The sequence below is a fragment of the Globicephala melas genome, chromosome 3 (assembly GCF_963455315.2).
Source record: "Globicephala melas chromosome 3, mGloMel1.2, whole genome shotgun sequence".
NCBI classification, from domain to species: Eukaryota; Metazoa; Chordata; class Mammalia; order Artiodactyla; family Delphinidae; genus Globicephala; species Globicephala melas.
The window spans coordinates 29,204,847-29,232,111 of NC_083316.1; the positions used below are offsets into that span (position 1 = coordinate 29,204,847).

The 27,265-nt window shown below is 40.3% G+C and overlaps 1 protein-coding gene across 2 annotated transcripts; it reads left to right on the forward strand.

The window, feature by feature from the left end:
- The first annotated feature begins 273 nt into the window (after nt 1-273).
- Nucleotides 274-26,534, forward strand: IL7R (interleukin 7 receptor). Of its 2 annotated transcripts, XM_030843629.2 has the most exons (8): nt 274-355; nt 4,823-4,961; nt 16,565-16,722; nt 21,687-21,844; nt 22,855-23,023; nt 24,497-24,590; nt 25,534-25,609; nt 26,031-26,534. In XM_030843629.2, the coding sequence occupies exons 1-8, from the start codon at nt 274-276 to the stop codon at nt 26,532-26,534; spliced, it is 1,380 nt and encodes a 459-aa protein (XP_030699489.1). The 2 variants fall into 2 exon arrangements, with proteins under 2 accessions (XP_030699489.1, XP_060151391.1); XM_060295408.1 differs by lacking the exons at nt 24,497-24,590; nt 26,031-26,534 and having other exon boundaries at nt 22,855-23,030; nt 25,541-25,613.
- Nucleotides 26,535-27,265: the final 731 nt, after the last annotated feature.

The window sequence follows — 27,265 nt, forward strand, 5'->3', positions numbered from 1 at the left end:
GGGACACCAAAGAGGTACAAGCATCTCAAAGGCTCCATCCCTTCCTTCCCTCCACTTCTGCTTATAGCAACACTCCTTTTACACACACTTCCTGTTTCTGGCACTTGCCTTCTTTTCTGCTGTTTATACTTCCCCCAATACTTCCCCCCTGTGGTTAAACAAGTATAAAGTCCTAAAGCTGGAGATTTAAGTTGCTCTCTCTCTCTCTCTCTCATTCATTCCTCCCTACACGTAGGCTCACGCGCCTGCTCTCTCCTCTCTTTTTCTCTCAGAATGACACCTCTAGGTATTGCTTTGGGTATGGTTTTCTATTTACTTCAAGCCGTTTCTGGAGAAAGTGGCTATGCAGAGAATGGTGAGTCATTTCTAACTTTTCTTTAGGATTTCAGATGATCTCTAGCATCTGTTTCAGGTTGCTCAGATCCCTAACAGACCAAAGTGGGGCACTGGGTTAGAGGGAGTTTGAGGGCTTGCCATGTAGTCAGGCGTTTTGTGCATTCTAAGCAGCAGGACAGGGGGCCTGGGGACAACACTGTGAGTGGTTTGTAAAGGCTTAGAATTGTCAAGGGATGCACTTGACTCTCTCAGTGTGGATCTTACATGTCGGTCAATGCCTCTGCTATTACAAAAAGAACACCCACAGAGACACACTGGTTATGCTTGCTGGAGAATCTTCAAGGTAATTTTTTCTTGTCAAGAAATGAAGCTCATTTTGTTCTGTTTAGCTTTTTAGAAGGTTCTGAAAGCTTCACTTTCAAGATAAAATAATATCCAAGAACAACAGCTTTGTCTGCACTTACCTTTGCTATATCCTCAGCACCTACTCTAGCATCTAGAACATAGTACACATTTAACAAACATTTGAAAATTTCTTCAAAATACTTTAGTTTTGGTAGAATCGTGTGGTATTCTTAGTGAATAACTGAATAGGGTTAAGATCTGAGCGAATTCTCATTGAAATATATTTAACTATCTCCATGTCAGCAATTTTACCATCATATAATAATTATCTTTGGGATCCTTAAAATACTTAGTATCTAGAGGCAGATCTGCCTACTTTGTAAATCCATTGTAATTACAACTGAACCGTACACAAAGGTGAAGTAGTCCAGAGGAGCCACCTGGAAACTTGGACCACCAGATTGCTCCTGAAAATTAAATGCTTTCACTTTAAGACTTACAAAGTGTTTGCTTAACGAAGATATCAAACACATCAGTCTAATGAATCAGCTTGGATATCTTAAGTTATGTAATTTCTAAGGATGGAAATCCCTAGAATATTCTCTTTAAGGGACTTTTCAGAGGGTTGACGTTTTTCACAGTGTGACCATAAAAAAATGACTTTGTGGGAGATGATGATTATTTCATGGTAAATGTTGTCTTGTGTCTGTAGATAGATGCTTGGCACGTAACGCATAAATCTTACTCTTTGGAGTATAGTATATCCCTTCTATTTCTCTCTGCTGGTCATATTATTTTGAAAAGAAATTAACAATTTTAATTGAAAGCTGAGTTTTCACTTCAACTCTTTAAATTTCAGGGGTTTTTTAGGAGATTTTAGGAGATTTCAGGGGTTTTTTAGGAGATTTGTTTAATTGAAAGCTGAGTTTTCACTTCAACTCTTTAAATTTCAGGGGTTTTTTAGGAGATTTGTAACCACCCATCCACATGACTACATCAAAATGCTTCCCGGTTTGGAGTGTCAGGAATTCAGAATAATCAACTGTGGTTTGTTAAAAGATAAGTTAGTTCTCTGATAACCACAAGAGTGATCAAGAGAAGAAAGGGATACTTTTTAAAAATCCAAACCATTTAGACTTTTACTCAACTAAGCCCTTTCAGTAGGAAGCTTTTAAACCACACTGCCTTGTCTATAATACATAGTTCGAAAAACCTAATTTTTATAATGAGCTTTTAAAAATTAATAGGTTAACTCGCTGTTAAAAGCTCTATGTAATTTCAAAGCCATAGTCATAATAACATCTTTGACAGAGAACTCTTTTTCAAAGGAGGCCCAAATGTTTCATGTATATTCTCAGAATTAGAATTCTTATTTTACCCTTTCATTACTTATTTCTCAAAAAAATGTGATAAAGTAGCTAACCCTGACTGAGTGCTTACTGTGTTCTAAGAAGTCTTTGTATACATTTATTCAGTGATTCCTCATGATAACATGAATTTAAATATCAGAATTCTGAAGCTTAGAAAGGTCGAGTAACCTGATGGAAGACCACAGCTACACAGTAGAATAGCCAGGATTTTAACCCACATCTGTTCAGCTCTGGTGCCAGAGGTCTTAACCACTGTGTATATGATGCTTAGCTAAGCTTAGAGCAGGTATAACATTCTCTTTGTAGAATGCCATGCGATTTTGCAGGTTATTGAGGAGAATTTTTCTTGTATACAAAGCAACTTGGCTCAGTAACACCTGCTAAAGAGCCAATGAGCTGTTTCTCAAAACATGGCCATTTTAATTGTACGACCACTGCTTTTTTTCTCATTTATTGAAGTATAGTTAACTTACAATGTTGTGTTAGTTTCAAGTGTACAGCAAAGTGATTCAGTTATACATACACATATATATATATATATATATATATATATATTCTTTTTCAGGTTCTTTTCCACTGTAGATTACTATCAGATATTGAGTATAGTGCCCTGTGCTATACAGTAGGTCCTTGTTATTTACCTACTTTATATATAGTAGTGTGTATATGTTAATCCCAAACTCCTAATTTATCTCCCCCCGCCTCCCACTATCCCCTTTGGTAACCATAAGTTTGTTTTCTATGTCTGTGAATTTATTTCTGTTTTGTAAATACGTTCATTTGTATCATTTTTTAGATTCCACATGTAAGCAATATCGTATGATATTTGTCTTTCTCTGTCTGACTTACTTAACCTCTAGATCCATCCATGCTGCTGCAAATGGCATTATTTCCTTCTTTTTTATGGTGGAGTAATATTCCACTGTATATGTATACCACCGCTTCTTTATCCATTCATCTGTCAATGGACATCTAGGTTGCTTCCATGTCTTGGCTATTGTAAATGGCCACCGCTTTATAAAATGTATAAGAATATACAGCAAGCTCACTTTGCCAGATTGGATGGTTAAGGATAGTGGGAGTGCTTTGTTCTGTTAATACCCGGCATCTGCTAGACTCTGCTCTCTCTGGCTTACGTTGCATGTTGCAGAATTTTTGAGTCAAAGATGATCCACAAATGTCTGAATCCAAATAGTAATGTAGGTTCTGTTGTACAAGATTGGTGGAAGTTCTAAAGAAGAGAAAACATTAAGAGAGCATGAGTACTGCCATATAAGGGCAGGCTAAAGCCACACAGAACCATTCCATCAAGAAATGTGCCAGCAATTAAGGGACTAGATCTCACTCTATGAGATTAGGAACGAATATGTTTTGAAATGGGAGCCCTAAACGGTGGGCTGCCCCTCACTATTTAAAATTGTCATTAATAAGAGGGCCATACTCTTCTGAAATTACATAAGGAGTCTTTGCTGGTGGCAGAATTGTGAGCCGGATGGGTTCTAGGTATAGTCAGAAAGAGCAGTGCACACAGCTCTTATCTAGATGTGGCTTTTTGAGATTTGTCACTTTGACTGAACTGACCCTTCTCTCAACTGGTTGATCCACTCACAACCAGATTTAGTAACTTTCCCATCGAACTAATGGGTTATTGATTAAAGTGGATGCTGCTTGTAATCCCATGGCCTACAGGACACTAAACTGGGGTTTGATTTTTAGTATATTGTCTATCCTATTTAAAGCCCTAGAGCATCTATTTTCTAGTATCAATGGGCCAAAGTAATTTCTAGTATCATTGGATTTTGAAGCAATCATAGCTCACACTCAGTCTGAGAATGGCTTTGGTTACTCTGGATTTTCTCAGATTCCACTTGGAGTCTATTTGCTGGCATAGTTTTCTCTATTAAATATTGTAAAATATACACACAAAATATCTATATAATCTTAAGGGCCTCAACCCAGCTTAAGAAATCGAATACTCTCTCTGACAGACAATACTTTCCAAAAGTGGTGGCAAAAAAATTCTGGTTCCCCACATACTTCCAGAATTTTGCTAATACCTAGAAAATGCAATATCTCTAAAAGAAGATTGTATAAGCTCAGAAATAGTATCTATAAGATTCATGTCATGTAATTTTTCCTAATCATGTTTGCCTCAGTTAGTAGCTTAAGACAAGTTGCCTTATATAAATATTTACACTATGGAGATAATCAATGGTACTTTTAGTTAGGATGCCTATTTAGGCAAGGGAAAGCTACCATTTTAAAAAAGGGAACTTCTGAATGCAAGTTAGCTATCACCTTCTTTCATTCAAAAAAAATTCTTGGGAGGGAATAAATGAAGATTAGTAATAAAGCCCAAGACTAGATTAGGTAGCACATAAATAATAAAGTATCTCATTTGAAATGTATACAAACAAAAGAAATTCCCATCTATATAAGAGAAAGCGTGTGTTTAGTGTCTCATTCTAGACCTCCAATGCACTAACCCAATGGCAGAGATATTTAGAAATCTTAGGAGGCTATTTACTAATTGTGATGACTTCTTTTCTATTAGAAAAAAATCTGTGCACATTAGGTTTTGTTTTGGTTTTGTGATTTTGTTTGTTTGAAATCCTATTTCTTGTCTATGTCTTTGGGCTTTCCTTCTTTAGATAAACAACCATCACTCCTTTATGTCCACCACAGAAGGCTGCCATTTTATCAGTCCCTCCAGATTTCAAAAGGACGCACTTATTGGCTTCATTAACAGCTGTAGGTTTGTTCTTTCCCAGGAGACTTTGACGATGCAGAAATGGATGACTACTCATTCTCGTGCTACAGTCAGCTGGAAGTGGATGGATCCCAGCACTTGCTGACCTGTGCATTTGACGACCCAGACGTCAACAGCACCAATATGGAATTTGAAATATGGTAAGGAATGGTGCCTTCAGTGGGTGCTTAGAAATCATCTGTCTCTCTTTTGTATACTGTACAGCACCAGCTGCAAAGGTGAGAGTGTGGGAGTTAATTATCAAATATTATAATTGAATAAATTCCAAAAACTTCCTGGAACTCCTTGTCCTTCACCAAGAGACTCAAGCAAAGCAACTCCCAAGAGCTCATCTTTCAGGTCCCGCTGCTACAGCCAAATGATAGTATGGATGTAGGAGATCCCACTTCCCTCCTGACTTCATGGCAGAATTTAAATTCTGGTTCTTCTGGGACACTCATCCCCCAAAAGCTCTTTGCCCAACATGAGACAATGTAGTGTCTTGAAGCTGCACTTGAGGGCAGGTGCCTGGTTTCTAATCCCAACACGAGCACTTACTAGCTTTTTAATCTAGAGTAAGTTGTATAACTTTTCTATGCCTTAGTTTCTTCACCTGTTAAATAAGATATACCACCTCATAGGGAGATGTGATGCTTAAATAATTTAATACTTTAATAATTTAATTAGAAGACATATCTGGTATGTAATAAGGAATGAAAAAGAGGCATTAAGTCAAAACTCTATGAATCTAGACTCAGCTGCCATCCCCTTGACACAGTTTGACTTCAGATGGTACTCTCAATACGAGTTTTCCAAAAATCCACAGAAATAAAGTGGCTCTTGGTTTCATGGAGCCTCTGAGAAAAGGTAAAAAGAAAGTCTGTGTCTGGTTTGAAGGTTTGGTAAAGAACTCAGAACTTTATCTTCTCCCTCTTTCACAAATCATCTCTTGTTGCCAAGGGTTACTATCTCTAATGACTTGAAAAAAATACTTGACCGTGAAATTCTGACTTGTGGCTATTTCCAAATTCATATCAGATGACCTAATTTTAGTTAGTTGCCTAGTAAGGAAAGTAAGTCAAGATCCACCAGTACTAAAAGAGGGCTTCGTAAATTCTGTAGACACTCAGCCAATCCTCCACAATATATAGTCTAGACAAGCCCTGAATCCCACGTCTTACATTAATTCCCTACATCTGTTCATGAAGTGTCTTCTGCTATGGTCATTGGATAAATATGACCTTGGACGTGAATTCCATAGTGTGTTCTCAGTCTGCCTCTGTCAGTTCACTTCTATAACATGCTTTCCAGGAATAAAATATATCAAGAGAAGAGGAACCTACAATGTTCAGAATCTGTGCAGCAACTAGACTCCACTAAGGCAGCCGAACAACTCATTCAAAAGATGCACTCAGGGCTTCCCTGGTGGCGCAGTGGTTGAGGGTCTGCCTGCCGACGCAGGGGACATGGGTTCGTGCCCCAGTCTGGGAAGATCCCACATGCCGCAGAGCGGCTGGGCCCGTGAGCCATGGCCGCTGAGCCTGCGCGTCCGGAGCCTGTGTCCGCAACGGGAGAGGCCATGACAGTGAGAGGCCTGCGTACCGCAAAAAAAAAAAAAAAAAAAAAAAAAAAAGATGCACTCATTTTTGTGGGCAAAACCCTCTCCAACACAGAGGTCTGCTTTGGGCTCTCCAGCCAGCCGGGTGGTGAACTGCAGTGGTTTTTCTTGGGGAGGCTGAGGCTGACCTTCTGTCCACTTTCATTCACAATGGTATTTGACCACTTCCTTGGCCACTTGAACAAACTTTCCCGCTTCCTTTAACAAGTCTCTTGATTTCTCCTGTCATATTTTAACCTGTCCATAGCCTCCGTTTGGGTTTTTCAGTTGGGTTCAGATATTTCTGTTGGAAAGCGATTGCTTTAAGACACGTTTTCAGTGTGAAAGTATAAGTATGAAGCCCTTAGTAGGTTAAGGTGCTTCTGGAGAAAAGCCATTTTCGCAAAGGTATCCACACCTTGAGGGAGAGATTCGCGCAGCTCCTGGGTTCAGAGTAGTGACGTAGCTCAAGTTAAAGCCACTTAAATAGAGTGCTGTACTTGCTGCTTTGGTTGGGCTTCTTTTCCACAATGAAACTAGCTTTATTCGAGCTTGTTTTTCTGTGAACATAAATTTATAAAGAAAGAAATTGTAAATGATTGAAAACTGTGAGTTCTGCTGAAGTCATTACACAGGCGGGATTGTTGATAGAAAGCAGGCGCTGTTTCCCAGAGGGCTCACCAGGGACGTTTTCTAACAAGCATTGCCTGATCTGGCCGCCAGTCTCCCAGGCTCAGAAACCCATTACTTAGTGTTCAGTGTTCAGTGTGCAGTGTGCAGTTCCATCTCTCAGGGATGGACTTGGATTAGCCAAAATCACAGAGTTGGATTGCCAGCACTCCAGTTGACAACTTTACATGGACAGATGCAACTATCATAGTGACCCAAATGTTCACCCCCAGCTCAGGTGTTTGGGGGGAGGAGAGAAAGAGAGGGCCAGTAGGTTGTACATCAGTATAAATCCACTCTCACTGGGGGATCTAGAAATTCTTCATTCACCAGAACCCTAACCAGCTCCCAGGTACCTGGAGTGACAAAGCAGAGGCTCTGGAAACAGGCAGGGAGGTTGGAATCCAGGTAGCGGCACTAGCTCTGTGACCCGGGGAGTCATTTAAGCTCTGATCCTAGCAATCACCTTGCACTGGGGTAGAAGGTTTAGTGTCTGGTTTATGGCCTGTAAATGGTACTTAATTCTCTCAGTGTCATCAGATTTTCATTAAAAATGTGATCCAAAGGTTCCGCAAATACAGCAAAACAAAGGAAATTTGTTTGTTGATTTTAAGACCAGAGTTAATTTGATTCGTATCGCAAAGTGTTAATTTTTCTAAATTTAGTGGCCATCATTTAAAAATCTAGGTATCTCTTTAAAAATCAGATTTAGTAATGCTGGGCCTAGACAGCAAAAATTAGCTGAAAAAAATTTTGATTGCTTCTATAGATGGGGAATCAAATCTCAGTCCTGAAGTTGGGCTCCCTTTTCTCATTTCTATTACCCACGTGGACACCACAGGCATGTAAATGTGGGACCCTGCTTTTTAGGTGTCTGCATAACTTTCATATTCAGCTCAGAAGGTAATTATATTTCCTTTAGTTCCACATTCTTGGGGCACCACAGTCACTCCCAGGTACCGCCTACAGATACCACTTCAAATATGTCATTTTTTTGTTTTCATCAATTACCACCAACATCACAGGCTGCATCCTGCCAAATCTACTTCATGCTTCTGACTTAACTAGCAATATCTGTCAAGTGTTTTTAATTTAGTCATTTCTAGAGTAATCCATACCAACTTTCAAAGGTGTTTAATACTTTTGAGAAGATTCTGTCTTTTAGGGCCAAATGAGGAATAAAATCTATGGCTGTTTTTAGTATTTCCATGTAAATATCTGTTTGCACCAACAAGAGAAATGTATTTATCACTCTAAACTCCCGGCGATTGCAGGAGGCTTAGGAAGGTGGCATTGGGGTGAAGAATCAGGTGCAGTGGTCCCAAGCAATCTCGCCCTGTTTTCAGAACAAAGGAATTTGTGTGAGTGGCTTAGGTTTGATGTCCCTTAGGAAGCTCCTACAGGGCCAAATTTGCTAGCCTATAGTACTACTTGGGTATGTGTAGTGATCTCTTCACCAAAATACCCTAGAACAGCTCTATCTAACAGAAATACAATGTAATCCACAAATGTGTGAGCAATATACGTAATTTAAACTTTCCTAGTAGCCTCATTTAAAAAAAAGAAATAGGTGAAGATTAATTTTAATATTTTATTTAATGTAATATTGCCAAAATATTATCATTTCAACCTATAATCTGTGTGAAAAAAATATTCATGAGCTATTTTACACTCTTTTGCATTCTACATCTTCAGAGTCTGGTATTTCATATCTAGAGCACATCTCAATTTGGATGAGCCATATTTCAAGTGTTCAACATCCACATGTGGGGTGATGGCTATTGTGTTGGCCAGTGAAATCCCAGAACATTCCCAGTCCTAGCAATACACACTTAGCAACCAAGTAAGCTGTTTTAATTTAAGTGAATTGAAATGAATTGGATTGAATTGAGTTGAGCCACTCATGGGGGGACACAGTTTCCTCCAATCTCCTAAAGCCAGGGTTAGTGGCACAAAGCAAGGCTGTCTGTTCTAGACCACAGTTGTCTCTTAGTCTTCCGGCGCAGCTTCCCCTCCACATAGGGCAGCTCCTAGAGCTCAGACCCCATAAAAGAATGCCTAGGCTCACAAGACAGCAATATGGTGATCCTTTATTTTTCTTGCTCATTACTTGCACTCCCTGAAGAGCAGGAATGAACTAAGAATACGATTTTAGATTCTTCTTAAATGTCCAAGAGTACCAGGACCTTGCTACATGTTAAGGATCTGCAATGGAATATTCCACACATGCTTTACTTACAAATATATCCTAAACTCAATGATTGAACCAAAAGCCATTTCCTTCTAATTCCTCCATAGCACATTTACCTAAAGTTCAGAAATGGGATCCTGACCCAGTTCTCCTCTTCCAACCTTACTCATCAAACCATGACAGTGTTGCCATCTTCAGAACTTTCCATCTGACACTCTTCTCAAGTTTGTTCCTTGGTATCCATCTAGCTTACCTTAAAATTTTGCTTTTTATTTTTACTCTTCTCCAAATGGGAAAACCCATGTAGCCCAACAAGGGGCATACTCTAGAAACTCCAACACACACACACACACACACACACACACACACACACTCAAAGCCAGAGCTGCATACCCTAAATAACAGTTAACAAAGAACTATATTGGGGGGGAAATTTTTAAGGAATGTCCCACAAACAATAAATATTTTTAGCCAATTATTAAACTTAAAATTTATTCATCAGTCTTACGTTTTCATGACTACAAGAGCTTAACCACAAAGACCACAGCAGCCCAAAGGTGAGAGGTTCTTCACGTAAAGCTGAGGCATTCTCCTCAGATTTTAACTCCATGCCCACCTCGCCTCAAGCCACACAGACATGTTCCTTCTGCTCAGACTTCAGGAATGATCCTGGAAAGGGCTCACATGGGCACATGCACAGAAGAGTGCACACACATCCAACTCACCATAGAAGACCAACACACATTCTTGGTTGTTGGAAGTAAGTGACCTTTTTAGACTATACTCCCTATAATTTTTTTAAAAATCTGATTAATGAGAAGAATTCTCTTCATGGAAAGCAAACTTTTTTCTTCCACAATCCTCACTTGCAATTTGACCCAACTATGCCTCTTTTTTGGGCTATCTGGCTGGATTTAAAGACCATGTAGGAAAAACAAACTGGTAATCATGGTTATCACAGGAGACGTGAATTAAATAGAGGGTTGAAGGAAAGAAATGAGTAATTTTACTTTTACTCTGCACTGTTTATTTTTACAGTAAGAATACATATTCTGCTTTACTTCCTTATTGTTTATGTGGTTTATTAATTTAATTTCACTTTCTTTCTGGATTACCATTCATTTGGGGGTAAAGTTTACCTATGGTAAAATGTACAGATAGTAAGTGAGCTTTTTTTTTTTTTTTGTAAATACTTCAACTCTTTAGTCAACTTTTTTTTTATATAAATTTTCTTTTTTTTTTTTTTTGACTGCGTTGGGTCTTCATTGCTGTGCATGGGCTTTCTCTAGTTGCGGCGAGCGGGAGCTACTCTTCGTTGCGGTGCACGGGCTTCTCATTGTGGTGGCTTCTCGTTGCGAAGCACAGGCTTTAGGCACGAGGGCTTCAGTAGTTGTGGCTCGCGGGCTCTAGAGTGCAGGCTCAGTAGTTGTGGCACACGGCCTTAGTTGCTCCGCAGCATGTGGGATCTTCCCAGACCAGGGATCAAACCCATGTCCCCTGCATTGGCAGGTGGATTCTCAACAACTGCGCCACCAGGGAAGTCCATTAAATGAGTTTTGAGAAACATATTTGACATGTTGCCATCACCTCAGTTGAGATACAGAACTTTTCTTTCACCCTAGAAGGATGCCTCAGGTCCCCTTCCAGTCTCTCCTCATCTCCTGTGAGCAATCACAGTTCTGAAATCTATCAGCCTTTGGTTTTGCCGGTTTCTGATAATTCTCATAAATGAAATAACACACTGCTCACTCTTTTCTGTCTGACTTCTTTCACACAGCAAAATGTTTTAGAGATTTATCTATGTTGATGTTTATCTCATAGCTCATCTTTTCAGTTGCTGCATATTAATTCCATTGTTCAAATATACCACAAATTTTTAATCTTTTCTTGATGGATGTTTGAGTTTTTTCAAGTTTGAGGCTATTCTTTTTAGTTACTATTAACATTCTTATACAAATCAGTTTGTTGGTACATATTTTCATTTCTCTGAAGTAAAAACCCCAGAGTGAATTACTGTATCACAGGGTAGGTGTGTATTTAACTTTATAAGAAACTACCCAACAAGTTTTCCGAAGTAGTTATACCATTCCACTACCAGCAATGTATGAGAGCTACACATCACTTCCAATATTTGGCTTTGAAAGTGTATGTCATGATTTTATTTACATTTCTCAAATAACAAATAACGTTGGCCAGCTTTTCAGGTACAGTTGGCCATTTGTATGTCTTCTTTTGCCAAGTATCTGTTAAAGTCTTTTGTCTTTTTTCATTGAATTATTTGTCCTTTTATTATTGATGGATGTGAATTCTTTATATGTTCTGGATACAATTCTGATGTTAGATATATGTACTACAACTATTTTCTGCTAGTCTGTAGCTTGCCATTTCATTTTATTAATGACATATTTTAATAAGCAGGAGGTTTTCGTTTTGATGAAGTCCAATGTATTTCATTTTTCTCTTTTATGTTTAGTGTTTTTTGTGTGATGACTGTCTGTCTACACTCAAATCTAGGAGGATATTTTCTTATGTTTTCTTCTAAACAGTTTACAGTTTTAATCTTTAAATTTAGAGCTACACTCCATACCCAATTAATTTTTGTGAGATTGAGGTTCATATTTTCCACACATTTGCTCAGTTGTTTCAGGACAATTTGCTGAAAAGATTTATTTCCATTGAATTGATTGAGTGCATGTTTTAAATCAAGTAACCTTATGTGTATGAGTCTATTTCTGAACACTCTGTTTTCCATTGATTAATATTTCTGTCATTGTGCCAATGCCAAACTGTCTTGATTATCATAACTTTATAGTAAGTTTGAAATCAAGTGCTCTGTGTCCTCCTTATTTGTTCTACTTTTTTCAAAGTTGTTTTGACTATTCTGAGTTCTTTGGGTTTCCACATAAATTTTTTTTTTTTTTTTTTTTTTTTTTTTGCGGTACACGGGCCTCTCACTGTTGTGGCCTCTCCCGTTGCGGAGCACAGGCTCCAGACGCGCAGGCTCAGCGGCCATGGCTCACGGGCCCAGCCGCTCCACGGCATGTGGGATCTTCCCGGACCGGGGCATGAACCCATGTCCCCTGCATCGGCAGGAGGTCTCTCAACCACTGCGCCACCAGGGAAGCCCTCCACATAAATTTTGGAATCAGCTTGTCGACTTATTTTAAATCCTGCTGAGATTTTGATTAAAATTACATACACCAATTTGGGGGAAATTTCCATTTTTCAGCACTGAGTTTGCTAATCCATGAATGCAGCTCTCTATTTATTTAGATCTCCTTTAATACCTCTCAGGAATGTTTTGTAATTTCCATTGCAAAGGCCTTAAACATCTTTTATTAATTTTATTTCTAAGCATTTTATGTTTTTATTGCTATCATAAGTGGAGCTATTACTTTTTAAATTTATTTTCCAGTCTATAGAAATATAATTGACTTTTGTATACCGACCTTAGTGAATTCACTATATTCGTTCCTGTGATTGTGTTGGAGAGCCTTTATAGTTTTCCATGTGAACAAACATGTCTGCAAGTAAAGAAAGTCTTATTTTCTTTCTTTTCAAACTGGTGATTTTTATTTGTTTCTCTTGCCTTATGCACCGGCTAGAACCTCCAGTGCACTGTTGAATAAAAGCTGTGAAAAATAGATATTCCTGCCTTGTCCTTACCTTAGGAGAAAACTGTTCACTAGTTCACCATTAGGTATGTTATTAACTATAGACTTTTTGTAAATGCCTTTTATCAGGTTGAGGATGTGTCTGCTAAGAGTTTTATCATAAATGGATGTTGAATTTTGTCATATGCTTTTTCTAATCACTTGAGTTGATCAGATTATTTATGCCCTTTATTCTGTTCATGTGGTGATTGTATTGATTGATCTTTGATTGTTGAACCTACCTTGATTTCCTGCATGCATCCCACTTTATCATTATGTGTTAATATCAATGTATTGACATTTTCTTGAGGAACACTAATTTGTAAATTTCTTTTCTGTAATATTTTTGCCAGTTTTCTGTACCAGATTTGAGCTAACTTCATAAAATAAGTTGGGAGGCATTCATTTCTCCTCTATTTTCTGAAAGAATTTGTGTAGGAGTGGCACTATTTTGTATATATATGATAGAATTCACTAGCTTTATCTGGGCATAAAGTTTTCTTTGTAGGAAAGCTTATTAATAATAAATTGAACTTCTTTGAAAGAAAGGGAACTATTGAAACATTCAATTTCTTCCTTATTTTCACTTTTGGGCACTATCTCTTTTTAGATTACTCTAACTGTTGCAATATTCAACCATTTCTTAGAGTTTGCTTAGAGTTAATGTACTATTTCATGTAAAATATAAGAAACTTGCAACAATATAGTTGTACTTATCACATTCTACCCTTTGTACTACTGTCATATATTTTATATCTACATATATTGGGTTTTGGGGGGGTTTTTTTGGCTGCATGGGGTCTTCGTTGCTGTGCATGGACTTCCTCTAGTTGTGGAGAGCGGGGTCTACTCTTCATTGCAGTGTGCAGGCTTCTCGTTGCAGTGGCCTCTTTTGTTGCGGAGCATGGGCTCTAGGCGCGTGGGCTTCAGTAGTTGTGCCACGTGGGCTCAGTAGTTGTGGCTCGTGGGCTCTAGAGCACAGGCTCAGTAGTTGTGGCTCACGAGCTTAGTTGCTCCACAGCATGTGGGATCTTCCCAAACTAGAGCCCAATCTTTGTCCCCTGCATTGGCAGGCAGATGCTTAACCACTGCGCCACCAGGGAAGTCCCTACATATACTGTAAATGCCACAATAACGCTACAGTATTTGCTTTAAACAATCTTTATGTTTAAAGAATTTAAGAGAAGAAAATATGTATTGGCTTCTTTATTTATTCTGGTAAACCTAATTGCTTCCTGTAGATCTGAAATTCCACCTATTATTATCTCCCTTTGGTCTAAAGTACTTCCTAAAACAAATTATCTCAATTTTTATATAGCTGGAAATATCCTTATTTTGCCTTCATTATTGAAGAATATTTTGTAGTGTAAGGATTCAAAGTGGACATATTTTTCCCCTTCCAGAGTTTTAAATATATTATTCCAGTGTCTTCTCATTCACATAATTTCTGATGAGAAGTGATACTTTTCTCTGGATGCTTTCAAGATTTCTTATTTGCCTTTGCTTTTCAGCCATTTGACTATGATGTACCTAGGTGTGGTTTCCTTTGTATTTATCCTGCTTGGATTGGCTGAGTTTTTTAAACCTAAAAGTTGATATTTTTTGCTACATTTGGGAAATTTGAGAACATTATTTCTTTAAATATTTTTTAGCCAAATTCTTTCTTTCTGTTCTGGAACTCTAATTGCATATTTATTTATCCCCTTGATATTGTCCCACAGGTCAATAATACTTTCTGTTGTTTTAGATTAAATAATTTCTATTGATCTATCTTCAGCTTCACCAACCTTTTCTTCTGCCTTCTATCTGCTATTACATCCATCCCATACATTCAGTACATTTTTTAAAACTTTAAATTTGTACTTGTCAGTTATAGTATTTTCATTTTGTTCTCTTTTGTAGTTTCCACATCTCCACTAAGATTCTGCATTCATTCAATAATTATGACAATATTTTGTTTAACATATTTACAAAAGCTGTTGAAAAGTTCTTTTCTGCTAGTTCCAACATCCAGGTCCTCTTGGCTTCAGTTTCCATTGACTGCTTTTTATCTTCACTGTTTGTCACATTTTTCTATTTCTGCTCTTTTGTAGCAGCTTTTGAATGTAGGAAGGACACTATGGATAATAGGGTGCTTTGTTGATTGATTGATTGATTGGATTCTGATAACTTCCTCTGGCAAGTGTTAATTTTAACTCTGTTACTCAGTTAACTTGGCTGGATTAAGCTCCAAATTCTTCTTTTGAGGCAGCACGAAAAATATCTTCTTAGTTCCTTCTAGAGCCATCTAGCTATTGCCATGGTTTCCTTGGATTTTCCTCCACATCTGCACAATTAAGGGGACATATAATAATTTAAGCAGAGTTTATATGCAGACTTTGTGTCTTCTATGTATAAAGTTTCCTCATTTCTAGGTTTTTCTCCCTTAAAAATACCCAGCCACTCAGGTCAACCGAAACTCTGTCCTCTAACTTCTCAAGACAGTAAAACTGTGGCCTTCTGTTAGATTCTAAATGCCCATCATAATGTGACCTGAGAAGTGCCTTCAGATAAAACAAAACAAGGGCTTCCCTGGTGGCGCAGTGGTTGAGAGTCCGCCTGCCGATGCAGGGGACACGGGTTCGTGCCCGGGTCCGGGAGGATCCCACATGCCGCAGAGTGTCTGGGCCCATGAGCCATGGCCGCTGAGCCTGCGCATTCTGATCCTGTACTCCGCAACGGGAGAGGCCACAACAGTGAGAAGCCCGCGTACCGAAAAAAAAATACAACCTAGAAACAAGGATCTAATCCACCCTTTTCTAAAGAATTAAATTCCCCTAGTGTCTGCCTGCTTTTGGTTCTTCTCCAATGCTTTTAAATAGTATTTTCAAAAATATCTTGCTCAAAGTTTTTGGTAGTCATATGTTGATGGTTAGTGTGATATAAGCTACTCTGCCACTACTGGAACTAAAACATACTTTCTTTTTAAAATAGGAATTTTTTTTAAAGAGTACAATTTGGAGCTTTTGATGTGGTCGCATAGTAGGCAACATTCTTTTTTCTTCAGTTTCCTGAAAGCCTGATTTTAATTGGGAATAGGAGGTCAGAGAAGTGACAGAATTCAATTCCTAGAACATTTAATCTAAGGAACATGGGGAGAAGGGTTGATTTTAAAGTCTGTTAATGAGTTAAAAGTGGAACTCAGCCAAAATTACCTACGAAAATTCCCAAATTACCCATTAAGTGTATATGGTTTTATGTATATAATCCTTTAGACTATTTTATTATTTCCTTTAACCCTTTTTTGGTCACTATTTCTTTACAGGCTTTATTTTTTCAATTTATTCCTGCAGGATATCAAGAAAAGAAATTACCTTCCCACCTAAAGAAAGTACTTATCTTCTAACAATCAGTTATTACAAGATAAGAATTTTCCATTATTTTCATGAACATGCTTTAACTATTTCAGGTTCAATTGCATCTAATGCCTGAGTAAATCAATGCTGATTATAATGGCAGCAAAAAGCTATTTTACTTTAATTCTCTCTCTCTCAAATATGCATCTACCCTATGGACAAATTTAAAGCCACACAAATGAAAAGTGGATGTGATGCTATTCCTTCTATACAGAAACTCCTACTTGAATTAAGACAAATTCCTTTTTTGTTTCTACAGTGGGGCCCTTTTGGAGGTAGATTGCCTGAGTTTTAATAAACTGCAAGGGATGTATCTCATCAAGACAAAGAAATTCTTACTGATTGGAGACAGTAAAATATGTGTGAAGCTTGGAAGAAAAAGCATGACTTGCAAAAAAATGAACATAGTCAAAATAGGTAAGAAGTTGTATATGGGGGTATGTCGCCATTTTTCAGATATCGGAAGACAGACATCTGTGTCTGAACTTTCTGTATGTTAAAGTAGACAAATAATGAAAACTATTTACAATAGAAAATATCAAATTCTCTAATGCATATAATTTCTTAAGAGAAATGAAAGTTTGAAGCTTATGCTATTTATTCTTACTGTGAGAGAACTCTGAGGGTCTTCAAACTGAGCTATGAAAAAGGGTGATTGACACTTACAGATTGCAGGAAGAGTTCATCTGTGTGAAGTGTCTAACTGGAGCTGGGCCTCCTGTACTTCACCCACACACGTCTTTTCCTTCCTCACCTTACCTTTTCCTGAATTCCTTGTAATCTTCTCCCCACACATCTATCTGTGAGTGTATTTAGCAAAATTATCAAGTTATTTTTAAAAGTAAATATGCCTTCTGTATTAGAGTTATCCAGAGGAAACAGAGCCAATAGGATAGATGGATATACATAGATACATAGATGAGAGATAGATAGAGAAAAAGAGATTCATTTTAAGGAATTGACTGTCATGATTTTAGGGGCTGGCAAGTCTGAAATCTGTAGGGCAAGCCAGAAGGCTAGAAATTCAGGTAAGAGTGGATATAGTGGTTTTGAGTCCAAATTCCAGAGGGCAGACCAGGCAGTCTGGAAACTCAAGCAGCATTTTTATGTTGCATTCTTAAGACAAAATTGCTTCTTCTTCAGGGAATCTCATTGTCTGCTTTGAAGGCCTTCATCTGATTGAATGAGGCCTACCACATTTTAGAGAGTAATTATTTTACTCAAAGTCTCCTGATTTAAATGTTAGTCATGTCTTAAAAAAATAATACCTTTAGATTAGTGTTTAGCCAAACAACTGGGGACCATAGCTTAACCAAGTTGACACATGAAATTACCATCACACCTTCCTAGGAGACTTACTATTGAGGAGTGATGCAGTCATATCTGATTTGGCCTAGAATATACATATTAAGTATAATATGTATGTAGAATATACATATTACACTTGGTCAGAAAAGTGATAATTATTATATTCCCAAAAAAGTACAATTTGAATTGCTAAATTTATCTATATGTTTCCCTTGGTTCTATATAATATACATAATAATATGAATCATGGATTTCAGTAAATCCCTTCGATTATCAGGTTGTAAGTCAGTATTAATTACCAAGTCACCATTCGGTTACCAAGCAAATAAAATGATCAGAGAGACTGGGAATATGGACACAAAAAGTTTTCCCATTACTTACAGATTTATCACACTGAGGTAAGAAAGGTTCTTTTTCAAAACCTCGGAGATACCCTGGTAGAGGGGAACGTCTAAGCCAGTTATGGTATGTCAGTGCAATGGAATTCTAACTTCTTGTATTCATTCTACCTATGGAGGTTTACAAGTGAAACCATATATGTAGGGAGAAAACTGTTCAAAGTGATTGAAGAGGTGCATTCTCTTTCTGGTTTTAAATACTATGGCTCTGTCTCTCCCTCTTCTCAACCGCCTCCCTTCACCTTCCTAAAAGAAAATTAAAGGTAAGAGAGCAATACTCATTAGAGGTGACAAAGAGAAACTTGGAATCTAGTCTCAGTTTTGTACCACTAATAGAGTAAAGGGCAAAAGCAGAAGTTCCATGTTTGAACAGTCATCTTGTAGAAAAAGCAGAGGGAGAGTAGAAAAGAGACATTAGTCACAACCAGTGTGAGTGCTTAGGGGCGGTGGCACGACAGGCTATCTCTGAGTATTGGGACACAAGCAAGCTGAGTTTTGGTCATTTGGAGACTAGGCTGCTATGGATGGGTGTTCAGTTTGTGCACAGGGCACTATATCTAGAAGTCCATCATTTACATTGCAAATATGTATTTACTCTCGGAGAGCAGGCAGAGAGGGCAGAGACTCAGTCCTGTGACAGAGTCCTGAAGCCCCAGGGGAGAGCCCCTTCTTACAAAAACCCACCCCAGCACAGAGGGCCCACATGCATCTTAGTGCGTGAGCATGTGAACACTCAGGGCACGCCCACAGGCTCTTGGTGGCAGTCTGCCCCATCAGACTCTCCAGATCTCATATGCCCAGTGCTCTTCGAAGTCCACATTCTGTACCACCCAGCAGATGGAAAACCTGACCGGCCGCCTCCTCTGAGGGACCAGAGGAGAGACAGGGTGTGCACTCTGCTGGTAGCATAGGTCTACAAAGGGGTGCTGTGAGCACCTCGGGGCTCTGGAAAGCACGCCTGGGCAAGCAGCATGAGCGGTGGTGGAGACATGTCTCCCAGTAGCATCGTCTTCTGGTTCCTGATGCTACAGTTCATTAATAGAACTGTCATTTAACTAAATTGACATTAGACGCTGCTGATTAAACCCCAGAGCCAAAGGTCCCCTGCAGCCACCAATCCCCTCACTCACAACTCCTTCTTTAGGTGTGGGTCCCCAGTAAGCCTGGAGGGGCAGCTTCTGTCTCCCCCCTTTTCTTGTCAGGGTAAATTCATGTAATAGTTCAAGTTGTGCCAAGAATAAATTAACTTTTTAAGATGTTGCTTGAGGAATGAGCACCTTTTTCTAAGTTGCTCAAATGTACCATTGGGTTTAGAAGCAGAACTGTGTGGGGAGAGCCTGCACAAGCCAGTAGGAGAGAGCTGAGCACAGAAATAAAAGCTCAGTGAAGGAGAGAGAATTCATTTGTATCACTTTTTAGATTCTGCATATAAGTGATATCATATGATATTTGTCTTTCTCTGTCTGGCTTACTTCACTTAGTATGATCATCTCCAAGTCCATCCATGTTGCTGCAAATGGCATTATTTCACTCTTTTTAATAGCTGAGTAATATTCCATTGTATATATATATAGCACATCTTCTTTATCCACTCCTCTGTCAACTGACAGTTAGGTTACTTCCACGTTTTGGCTATTGTAAGCAGTGCTACAATGAACATTGGGGTGCATGTATCCTTTTGAAGCATGTTTTTCTCCAGATATATGCCCAGGAGTGGGATTGCTGGATCATATGGTAGCTCTGTTTTTAGTTTTTTAAGGAACCTCCATACTGTTCTCCATACAAATGAACTTATTTACAAACCAGAAACAGACTCACAGGATAAACTTAGAGGATGAACTTATGGTTACCGGGGGGAAGGGGAGGGGAGAGGGATAGATTGGGAGTTTGGAATTGACATGTACACACTGCTATATTTAAAATAGATAACCAACAAGGACCTACTGTATAAATAAATAAATTTTTTAAAAAATAAATAAATGAAGGAGAGTGAGACTCAGGATCAGACAGAATTGGATTTACATCTTATTAACTCATCCTATGGGGGCTGAACTTAGCTAATTAACCCCTCAGACTCAGTTTCCTCATCAGTACACTGGCAATGAGTGAGTGTTGATGCAAGATGGCATAAGTTAAGAGCTTGGCACTTAGTAAGTATGTAATCAACATTCGTCTGTTCTTCCCTGAATTCTTCCATTATTGAGAGGCCTTGGGAGAAGGGGATGCGGCAAGGGATTCAGTGTCAAAGGTTTTGTTGAGAATGTGAATCTTAATCATTTCCTTGAATGGCAGGTAGAAACTGGCTTGGCTGGTGTCAAAGGACTGACAGTCTTCTCTGTTTCTCTACACCCACTACCTTTCCTCCTGCTTCCCTTTGGGGTATCTTCCCTATTTATAGTGCATCTAAGGGTAAAAAAAGGTAAACTTCCCCTTGCAGAAGACATCCAAGGGTAAAGAAAGAAGCACTTCCTCTTTTTCAGTACCTCTGGGGGAATCAAGGCAGGAGACATTTAGGCAGCCACCACTACGAGCAAGTGATTATGACAAGGGGGCCAAACTTCACCACGTGAGCTCATTTTACTGGGTCAGCAAGTCAGTCTTAAAGCCCAGATCATATAGCCTGGAATCCAGCTCAGTCTACTGCGCGAAGTTGTGATGAACACTCCCTCATTAACAATAGGTTTAGGTTAGATTTTAACCTATGCATCTCCCAATCTCTGTCTGAGATCAGCCATGCAAACAAGTGGCTGCCCCATCCCTAGACAACTAAGTTCCCAGGCTTTAGTGAAAGAACAACAAAGAGGCCAAGACAGGGAAACCCCAAGTCAAGGGTGGGAGGTGTCCTGACACACATGTGCTCATAGGATTTCATTACCTTTCTCCGGGTTTGTTCTGCCTGAAATAATACCTCTCTCCCTCCCACAGTATTTCATATATGGTGCCTCTGATCCTAGGCAGGTAGACAGGAGAAAGAAGCCAGAGAAGAGTTTAGAGCTAAAGCAAACAAGACTGAAGGAGCAGGCAACCTGCAGTTACACCAGAAGTTACGAGCCAGGGCCAGGATGCAGATCCCCAGTTTCCATGTAACTGAGATGAGGTATAAGGTTCCCGGTTTTAGCAGAATAATGAAGACTCAAAATTCAAATTCTCCTGCTTCAGGGCTAGTTAGTAACAAGTCCTCTAGTACTCAAAAGGAGAAGAGAATATGTTTTCTGCGTAAAATTAGCACTAGTTACTGTAACCAATATGCCCTAAAACATATATCTCCACCACCATAAGTTTATTTCTTGCTCATGTAAGAGCCAAAATGGGTGTTTCTAACCTGTGGGTGGTGCTCCTTCAAGCAACATTCAGGGCTCCTCCATCCTGGGGCTCCACTCTCTTCAACGTATGGCTCCAAGTGGCAGAAGGGGACCAAGCATGGGGTCACACATGTGGGGTTTCTGGGCCAGGATGAGAGGCGGTGCACATCACTTCCACCCACATCCTTCACAAGAACACACCCAACTGCAAGGGAGGCTGGGAAATGTAGTCAGGCTTTGAACCGGGAAGAAGAAGAAATGGTTTTTACTGACCCAGAAAAGGAATGTGATTTTCAGAGTAGATGAACTTTAAAAATTATAATTATTTCCTTGACTACCCCATAGAATGACTTCATTTCTTTTTCCTTTTCAGTTAAACCTGAGGCTCCTTTTGACATAAGAGTCATCTATCGCAAGGGAGCAAATGACTTTGAGGTGACATTTAATACATCGCACTTACAAAAGAAGTATGTGAAAGAATTAATGCATGAGGTAGCCTACCGTCAGGAAAAAAATGAAAATGATTGGATGGTATGTAGGTCAACTACATTTATACGTTATAAAATTTATGAAGATGTATATAAAAATATCTTAATAGGGCTTCCCTGGTGTCGCAGTGATTGAGAGTCCGCCTGCCGATGCAGGGGACACGGGTTCGTGCCCCGGTCCGGGAAGATCCCACATGCCGCGGAGTGGCTGGGCCCATGAGCCATGCCGCTGAGCCTGTGCGTCCGGAGCCTGTGCTCCGCAACGGGAGAGGCCACAACAGTGAGAGGCCCACGTACCGCAAAAAAAAAAAAAAGAAATTAGGCTTAAATTACCACACATACAACTGACAGATGGTTAATATTCTTAAAATATAAAAAGGTCTTATGAATCATTAAGAAAAGGATAAATATGACAATAGAAAAATTAACAAGAAAGTTGGAAATGTCTCACAAAATAGAAAATATGTAATTTCAATAAGTATAAAAAACTAATAATCAAATAAATCTAAATGTACATAACCATAGGTATTACTTTTTACCCATCAAATTGATAGAGTACTTTTTCCTCCTAAGGATGACACACATTATTGGAGAGACTGTGTCTCTATATTGCTATTCATGATGTAGAATTATATCTTTCCAGAGGAAAATGATTCTTGCTCACTAACCTTACCATTCCCTTTCATCTCTCCATGGGATGTGAAATGGGAGGGAAAGAAAAAGAAGAGATTAGACTGTGGAAAGGAAGGCGGGAGCCTGGGAGTGATTTATACCCTCCCTGACTGGGAGAGCCCAATCCACCTGAATAAAGAAAAAGACCCATTTTATCACTGCCCTCCTTGACCACTTGCAGCATTGTTTGTGAGTTCACACACACTGCCCCAATTCTGCTTCCAAACCCTCCACGTCAGAGCTCCTTTTTCTAACAAATATGAGAGAACCTCCAGAGAATGCCCACATGACTAAAGACACTCAACTTGAAATGATTTGGGAGATGTGAGCACCGCCTCTTTTTCCACCTTAAAAATGTAGTGGCCTTTTTTTGCTCTTCAGCACATGAATTTATCCAGTACAAAGTTGATGCTCCTGCAGAGAAAGCTACAACCCAATGCAATGTATGAGATTAAAGTTCGGTCCATCCCTAACACCAACTATTTTGAAGGCTTCTGGAGTGAATGGAGTCCAAGTTTCCACTTCAGAACTCCAGAGACCAATGGCCCAGGTGAGAAGTGACTGGAGTCTGTTCCCCCCCCCACATAGTGCTTTGCATGTCAAAGTCTGTGAGAGACAGTGAGAGCCAGAGAGATGAAACAAACTCACAAGTTAGAACTCCCCAGAGGGCATTCTTACACTTTCTTTGAAAAATGACCTGCCATCTTTGCCCCTTTTGTGAAGAACGAAGAAGGGGTGGGAGTAGGGCTCTTAGTCACTGATCAGCTGATGTAGGCTGTCTGGACTTTACTGTCCTGGGCACTCCTGGGAGCCACTAGTTCTGAACAAAATTCCCACCCACTACCTCTAGTTTACCAATTCAGACTGGGATCCCAATGTCCGGTCCCGCCAAGTCCCTCTAGGGAATACCATAGAGGGTGGCAGATGGGTAGGCTGGTGTGGCTTTCCCATGTCTCCTTTTCTAGAATAATGAAGATATCCTGGGGGTCTAGGAACTGAGAACAGCCAGAAGAACCAAAGGGCATAGCTCAGGCAGACCACTGGGGACCCAGAGCACCCCACATATACCTTCCCTTTGGGTGATGCACGGAACAGCTCTTCTGCACCAGCCTCCCGTCCTTACCCTAGGAATTGCTGAGGCTGCAGGGTAGAGCATCTCTCATCATTCCCCTGCTCAGCTTCTCTCTCTTGGTGGTGGAAGTTAGGCAGGGGTACTGTTGTCTTCAATGTTAGGTCACTTTTAAATTCCAAGTGACAGATGTTCTGGACCTGGTCACCTAAGTCGGTGCTGAAACCGTGTACAAGCTCCTGTGTCTCTGTCTTTTGAAGTGAAAGGCTGACTCAAGAGTTAATGATTGAGAAATGTGAAGGTGTAGAAACAAAGAATAGCTATTGGGCGGGGGAACTGGTAACAATGTATAGATTATAAATCCGCCACACCTGCCACCGAGCTCATGGTTCCCTGAAAGATACAGATAAAGGCCTGACACACATTCCCAAGTTGTTTTTAACAGGAAGCACACCCCTACCAGATGAAAACTGCTGACCACAAGAACGTAGACCCTAGACTGTTTTGAACCAGAAGGTTGATGATGCTGACTCCCCATTTCCTCCCCACCAACCAATCAGAAGAATGTCCACAAGCTGACTACGCCCTGCCCCTTGAACACTATAAGACTCCTCACTACCCCCTCCAGGGTGGGTCACGTAGTCTTGAGGGCATTAGCCCGCTGTGGCCCCATTTGCTTGGCAAAGCAATAAAAGCTACTCTTTTCTATTTCACCCAAAACTCTGTCTCCACGTTTCTATTCAGCACCGGTGAACAGAGGCTGTTTCAGCAACACTGTCACTTACTGAAGCCCAAATTCCCCCATAAAAGCTAGTACATCATCCTGTTTACTGAAAAGCAACTTTCACGAAATAATAAATGGGCCCAAGTTACTAAATAAACTCAAAGCATCCTGAAAGTCTCCCCCACGGCACGCTTCATGATTGCTAACCAAGATCTATCCTTGCCTTCCAGGGGAGATGGATCCTGTTTTACTAATTATCATCATTCTGAGTTTCTTCTCTGTGGCTCTGATGGTCGTTCTGGCCTGTGTGTTGTGGGAAAAAAGGTGAATTTCTTTAACTAATCAAGAGAGTGTTTATGTGGGATTCCAGACAGTCAGAGCTCTAGTCCTGTTTATTGATGAGAAAACTGCAAAGGGGAATAAGGCATTTCAGGAATTGCAGGGCCCTATATCCCTCTTCATCCTCAGGCACTGATGAATTTCCATAGTTAATTTCACAAGAGGTAAAAATATATAAACTGAACATAGGGCAAATCCTCCCTGCAAACCTTTCCTCCCAAGTGTCCTCAGTGGGTAAGAGCCATCCCCCCAGAATGCCTGGGCAGCTGGAGGGACCCATGGGAAATGCAGAATATTTCTGAAGTCTTAGCTTTCAGCACACAAATTCATAGACTTTTGCATTCTACCCCATGATAGGGCCATGCTTGTTTCATCATTTAGACACACTTCAGTAGAGTTATTAATGTTTTTAGGAAGATGCCCTCAACACAGGGTCACATACCCGCTGCCCCCCAAGATACTCCAGTTTCTAAAGTACCACCCTAAAGCAATTTCCCTGTGTAACTTTGAAAGTATGTCTCACTTCCACCAAAATCAGAGCAGAGGAGTTGCTGCCAATGAAGAGAAAAGAAAGATGACAAAGCCTATTTTGGGGAGTAGATGAACAGATCAGATTTTAGTTTCATAGCTACATCACTGCCAAGACTTATTGTTCCTTTTCTCCAGGGCTCTTGGCCAGGGGTGTATCACTGTTGTCTCGTTCACAGAGTAGATCAGTGACAATGGTCTCTGGTCCAAACCCTCCATGGACTGGTGGGACTCTGAGGCCCAGAGAAAGCAAGTCACTTGTCCAAGATCATCCACCTAGTTGTGGCAGAGCCAAGGCTAGAAATCTGCTCTTCTGACTCCTGGCTCAGAGTCAGTGGGAAGGTCTACTGTGCCTGCTCCCTCCACCATTCATTACATCTTCAATGTCCTTTTATTTCAGAATCAAGCCTATCATATGGCCCAGTCTCCCTGATCATAAGAAGACTCTGGAACAACTGTGCAAGAAACCAAAAAAAGTGAGTGTGTCTGGTGCTTCCATCACTATGTCAGAGGCATCCCAGCAGCCGAGAATGATGTTGCAGGATGAGGAATGGCTGAACCTCAAGTGTCGGTCTTTCGTGTATCACATAACTAGGGTCCCTCATAAGATGCCAGCTGCAGGTTCCTGGAGGTGGGAAACTAAAATGAAATACAAGTCTCAGAATTTCCCAGACTTCCCCAGGGATACTTCAGACCCTGAAGTATCACAGCACCTCCAGAGGCAGAGAGTCAACTAGAACATGTGGGTAATTCTCTGACATACCCTGGTAAACCCCTGTTGGAAAGTTCTTGAGCTCTTTTCCTGAACAGAACATTTGCTGATGTGTCTCTCTGGTGCAGTCTTAATGCCTCTCTCTCTCTCTTTTTTTTTTTTTTTTTTTTTTTTTTTTGGTGCAGAATTTGAATGTGAGTTTCAATCCTGAAAGTTTCCTGGACTGCCAGATTCATAAGGTGGATGGCATTCAAGCTAGAGACGAAGCAGAAGGCTTTCTGCAAGATCCTCTTCCTCCACAGCTAGAGGAGTCTGAGAAGCAGAGGCTTGGAGCGGGTATGCAGGGCCCCAACTGGCCCTCCGAGCATGTAGGCATCAGCCCAAAAACTTTCAGAGGAGAGTCGTCATTCAGGTGCCTGGCTGGGAACAGCAGTGTGTGTGATGCCCCTGGACTCCCCTTCTCCAGGTCCCCAGATTGCAAGGAAGGTGGCAAGAATGGGCCTCTCCTGTACCGAGACCTGCTGCTTGGCCCTGGAACTACAAACAGCACCCTGCCCCCTCTGTTTCCATTCCAACCCGGAACCCTGACATTGAACCCTGCTGCCCAGGGGCAGTCCATCCTCACTTCCTTGAGATCAAGTCAAGAAGAAGCCTATGTCACCATGTCCAGCTTCTACCAAAACCAGTGAATTGCAAGAAATCGATGGCCAGAACCATCATGATGAACAGAGATAACCGAGTCCCACTCTCGCTCACAGCACAAAGAAGACAAAATGAAAGCAGCCCCTCGACATGGTCCACAGGATTCTGAAACAGTGTTTCGACCACACCTCCCTGCTTCAGTGGCAAGAGACAGGAGGCAGGGGCATTCTGCTCCAGGCAATGCAATGATTCATTTATTTCAGAAAGGAAAAAAAGCAGAAAAGAGTGAAAGAAAGGGTGGAGGAAAAGATGGAAGGGTGGGGAGGGCAAAAGGGAGCAATGGAAGAAAGAAGGAGAGGAGAATTAGAATAAGAGACACCATTATCAGGAATCACTATGTACAATGCTGTGCTGCATGCTCTACACATCTTTCCGCACTGCATCCTCACAATAATCCTGGGAGGTGGGTGCGATTAGGATCATTCTCTACGTTACAGATGATGAAACTGTAGCTTACATTAGCTTATCCATGCTCCCCACTCAGCAAGGAATAGAATCAAGATTTGCTACCCAGGAGTCTAACTGCATCTCCTCCAAGTCATGTGCCTTCCTCTTAACTAGGGACTCTTCCATTCTCGAGTGCCAAACCTCACTTAGAACAGGGTGACTCTATAATGTATTGTCCAAACTGGGTCACTTTTGCAAGTGAAAGGGGAAGTTATAAATAATCACTCCAGGACAACAAGCATAAACCGGGACAGTCCCAGGCAAATGGGGA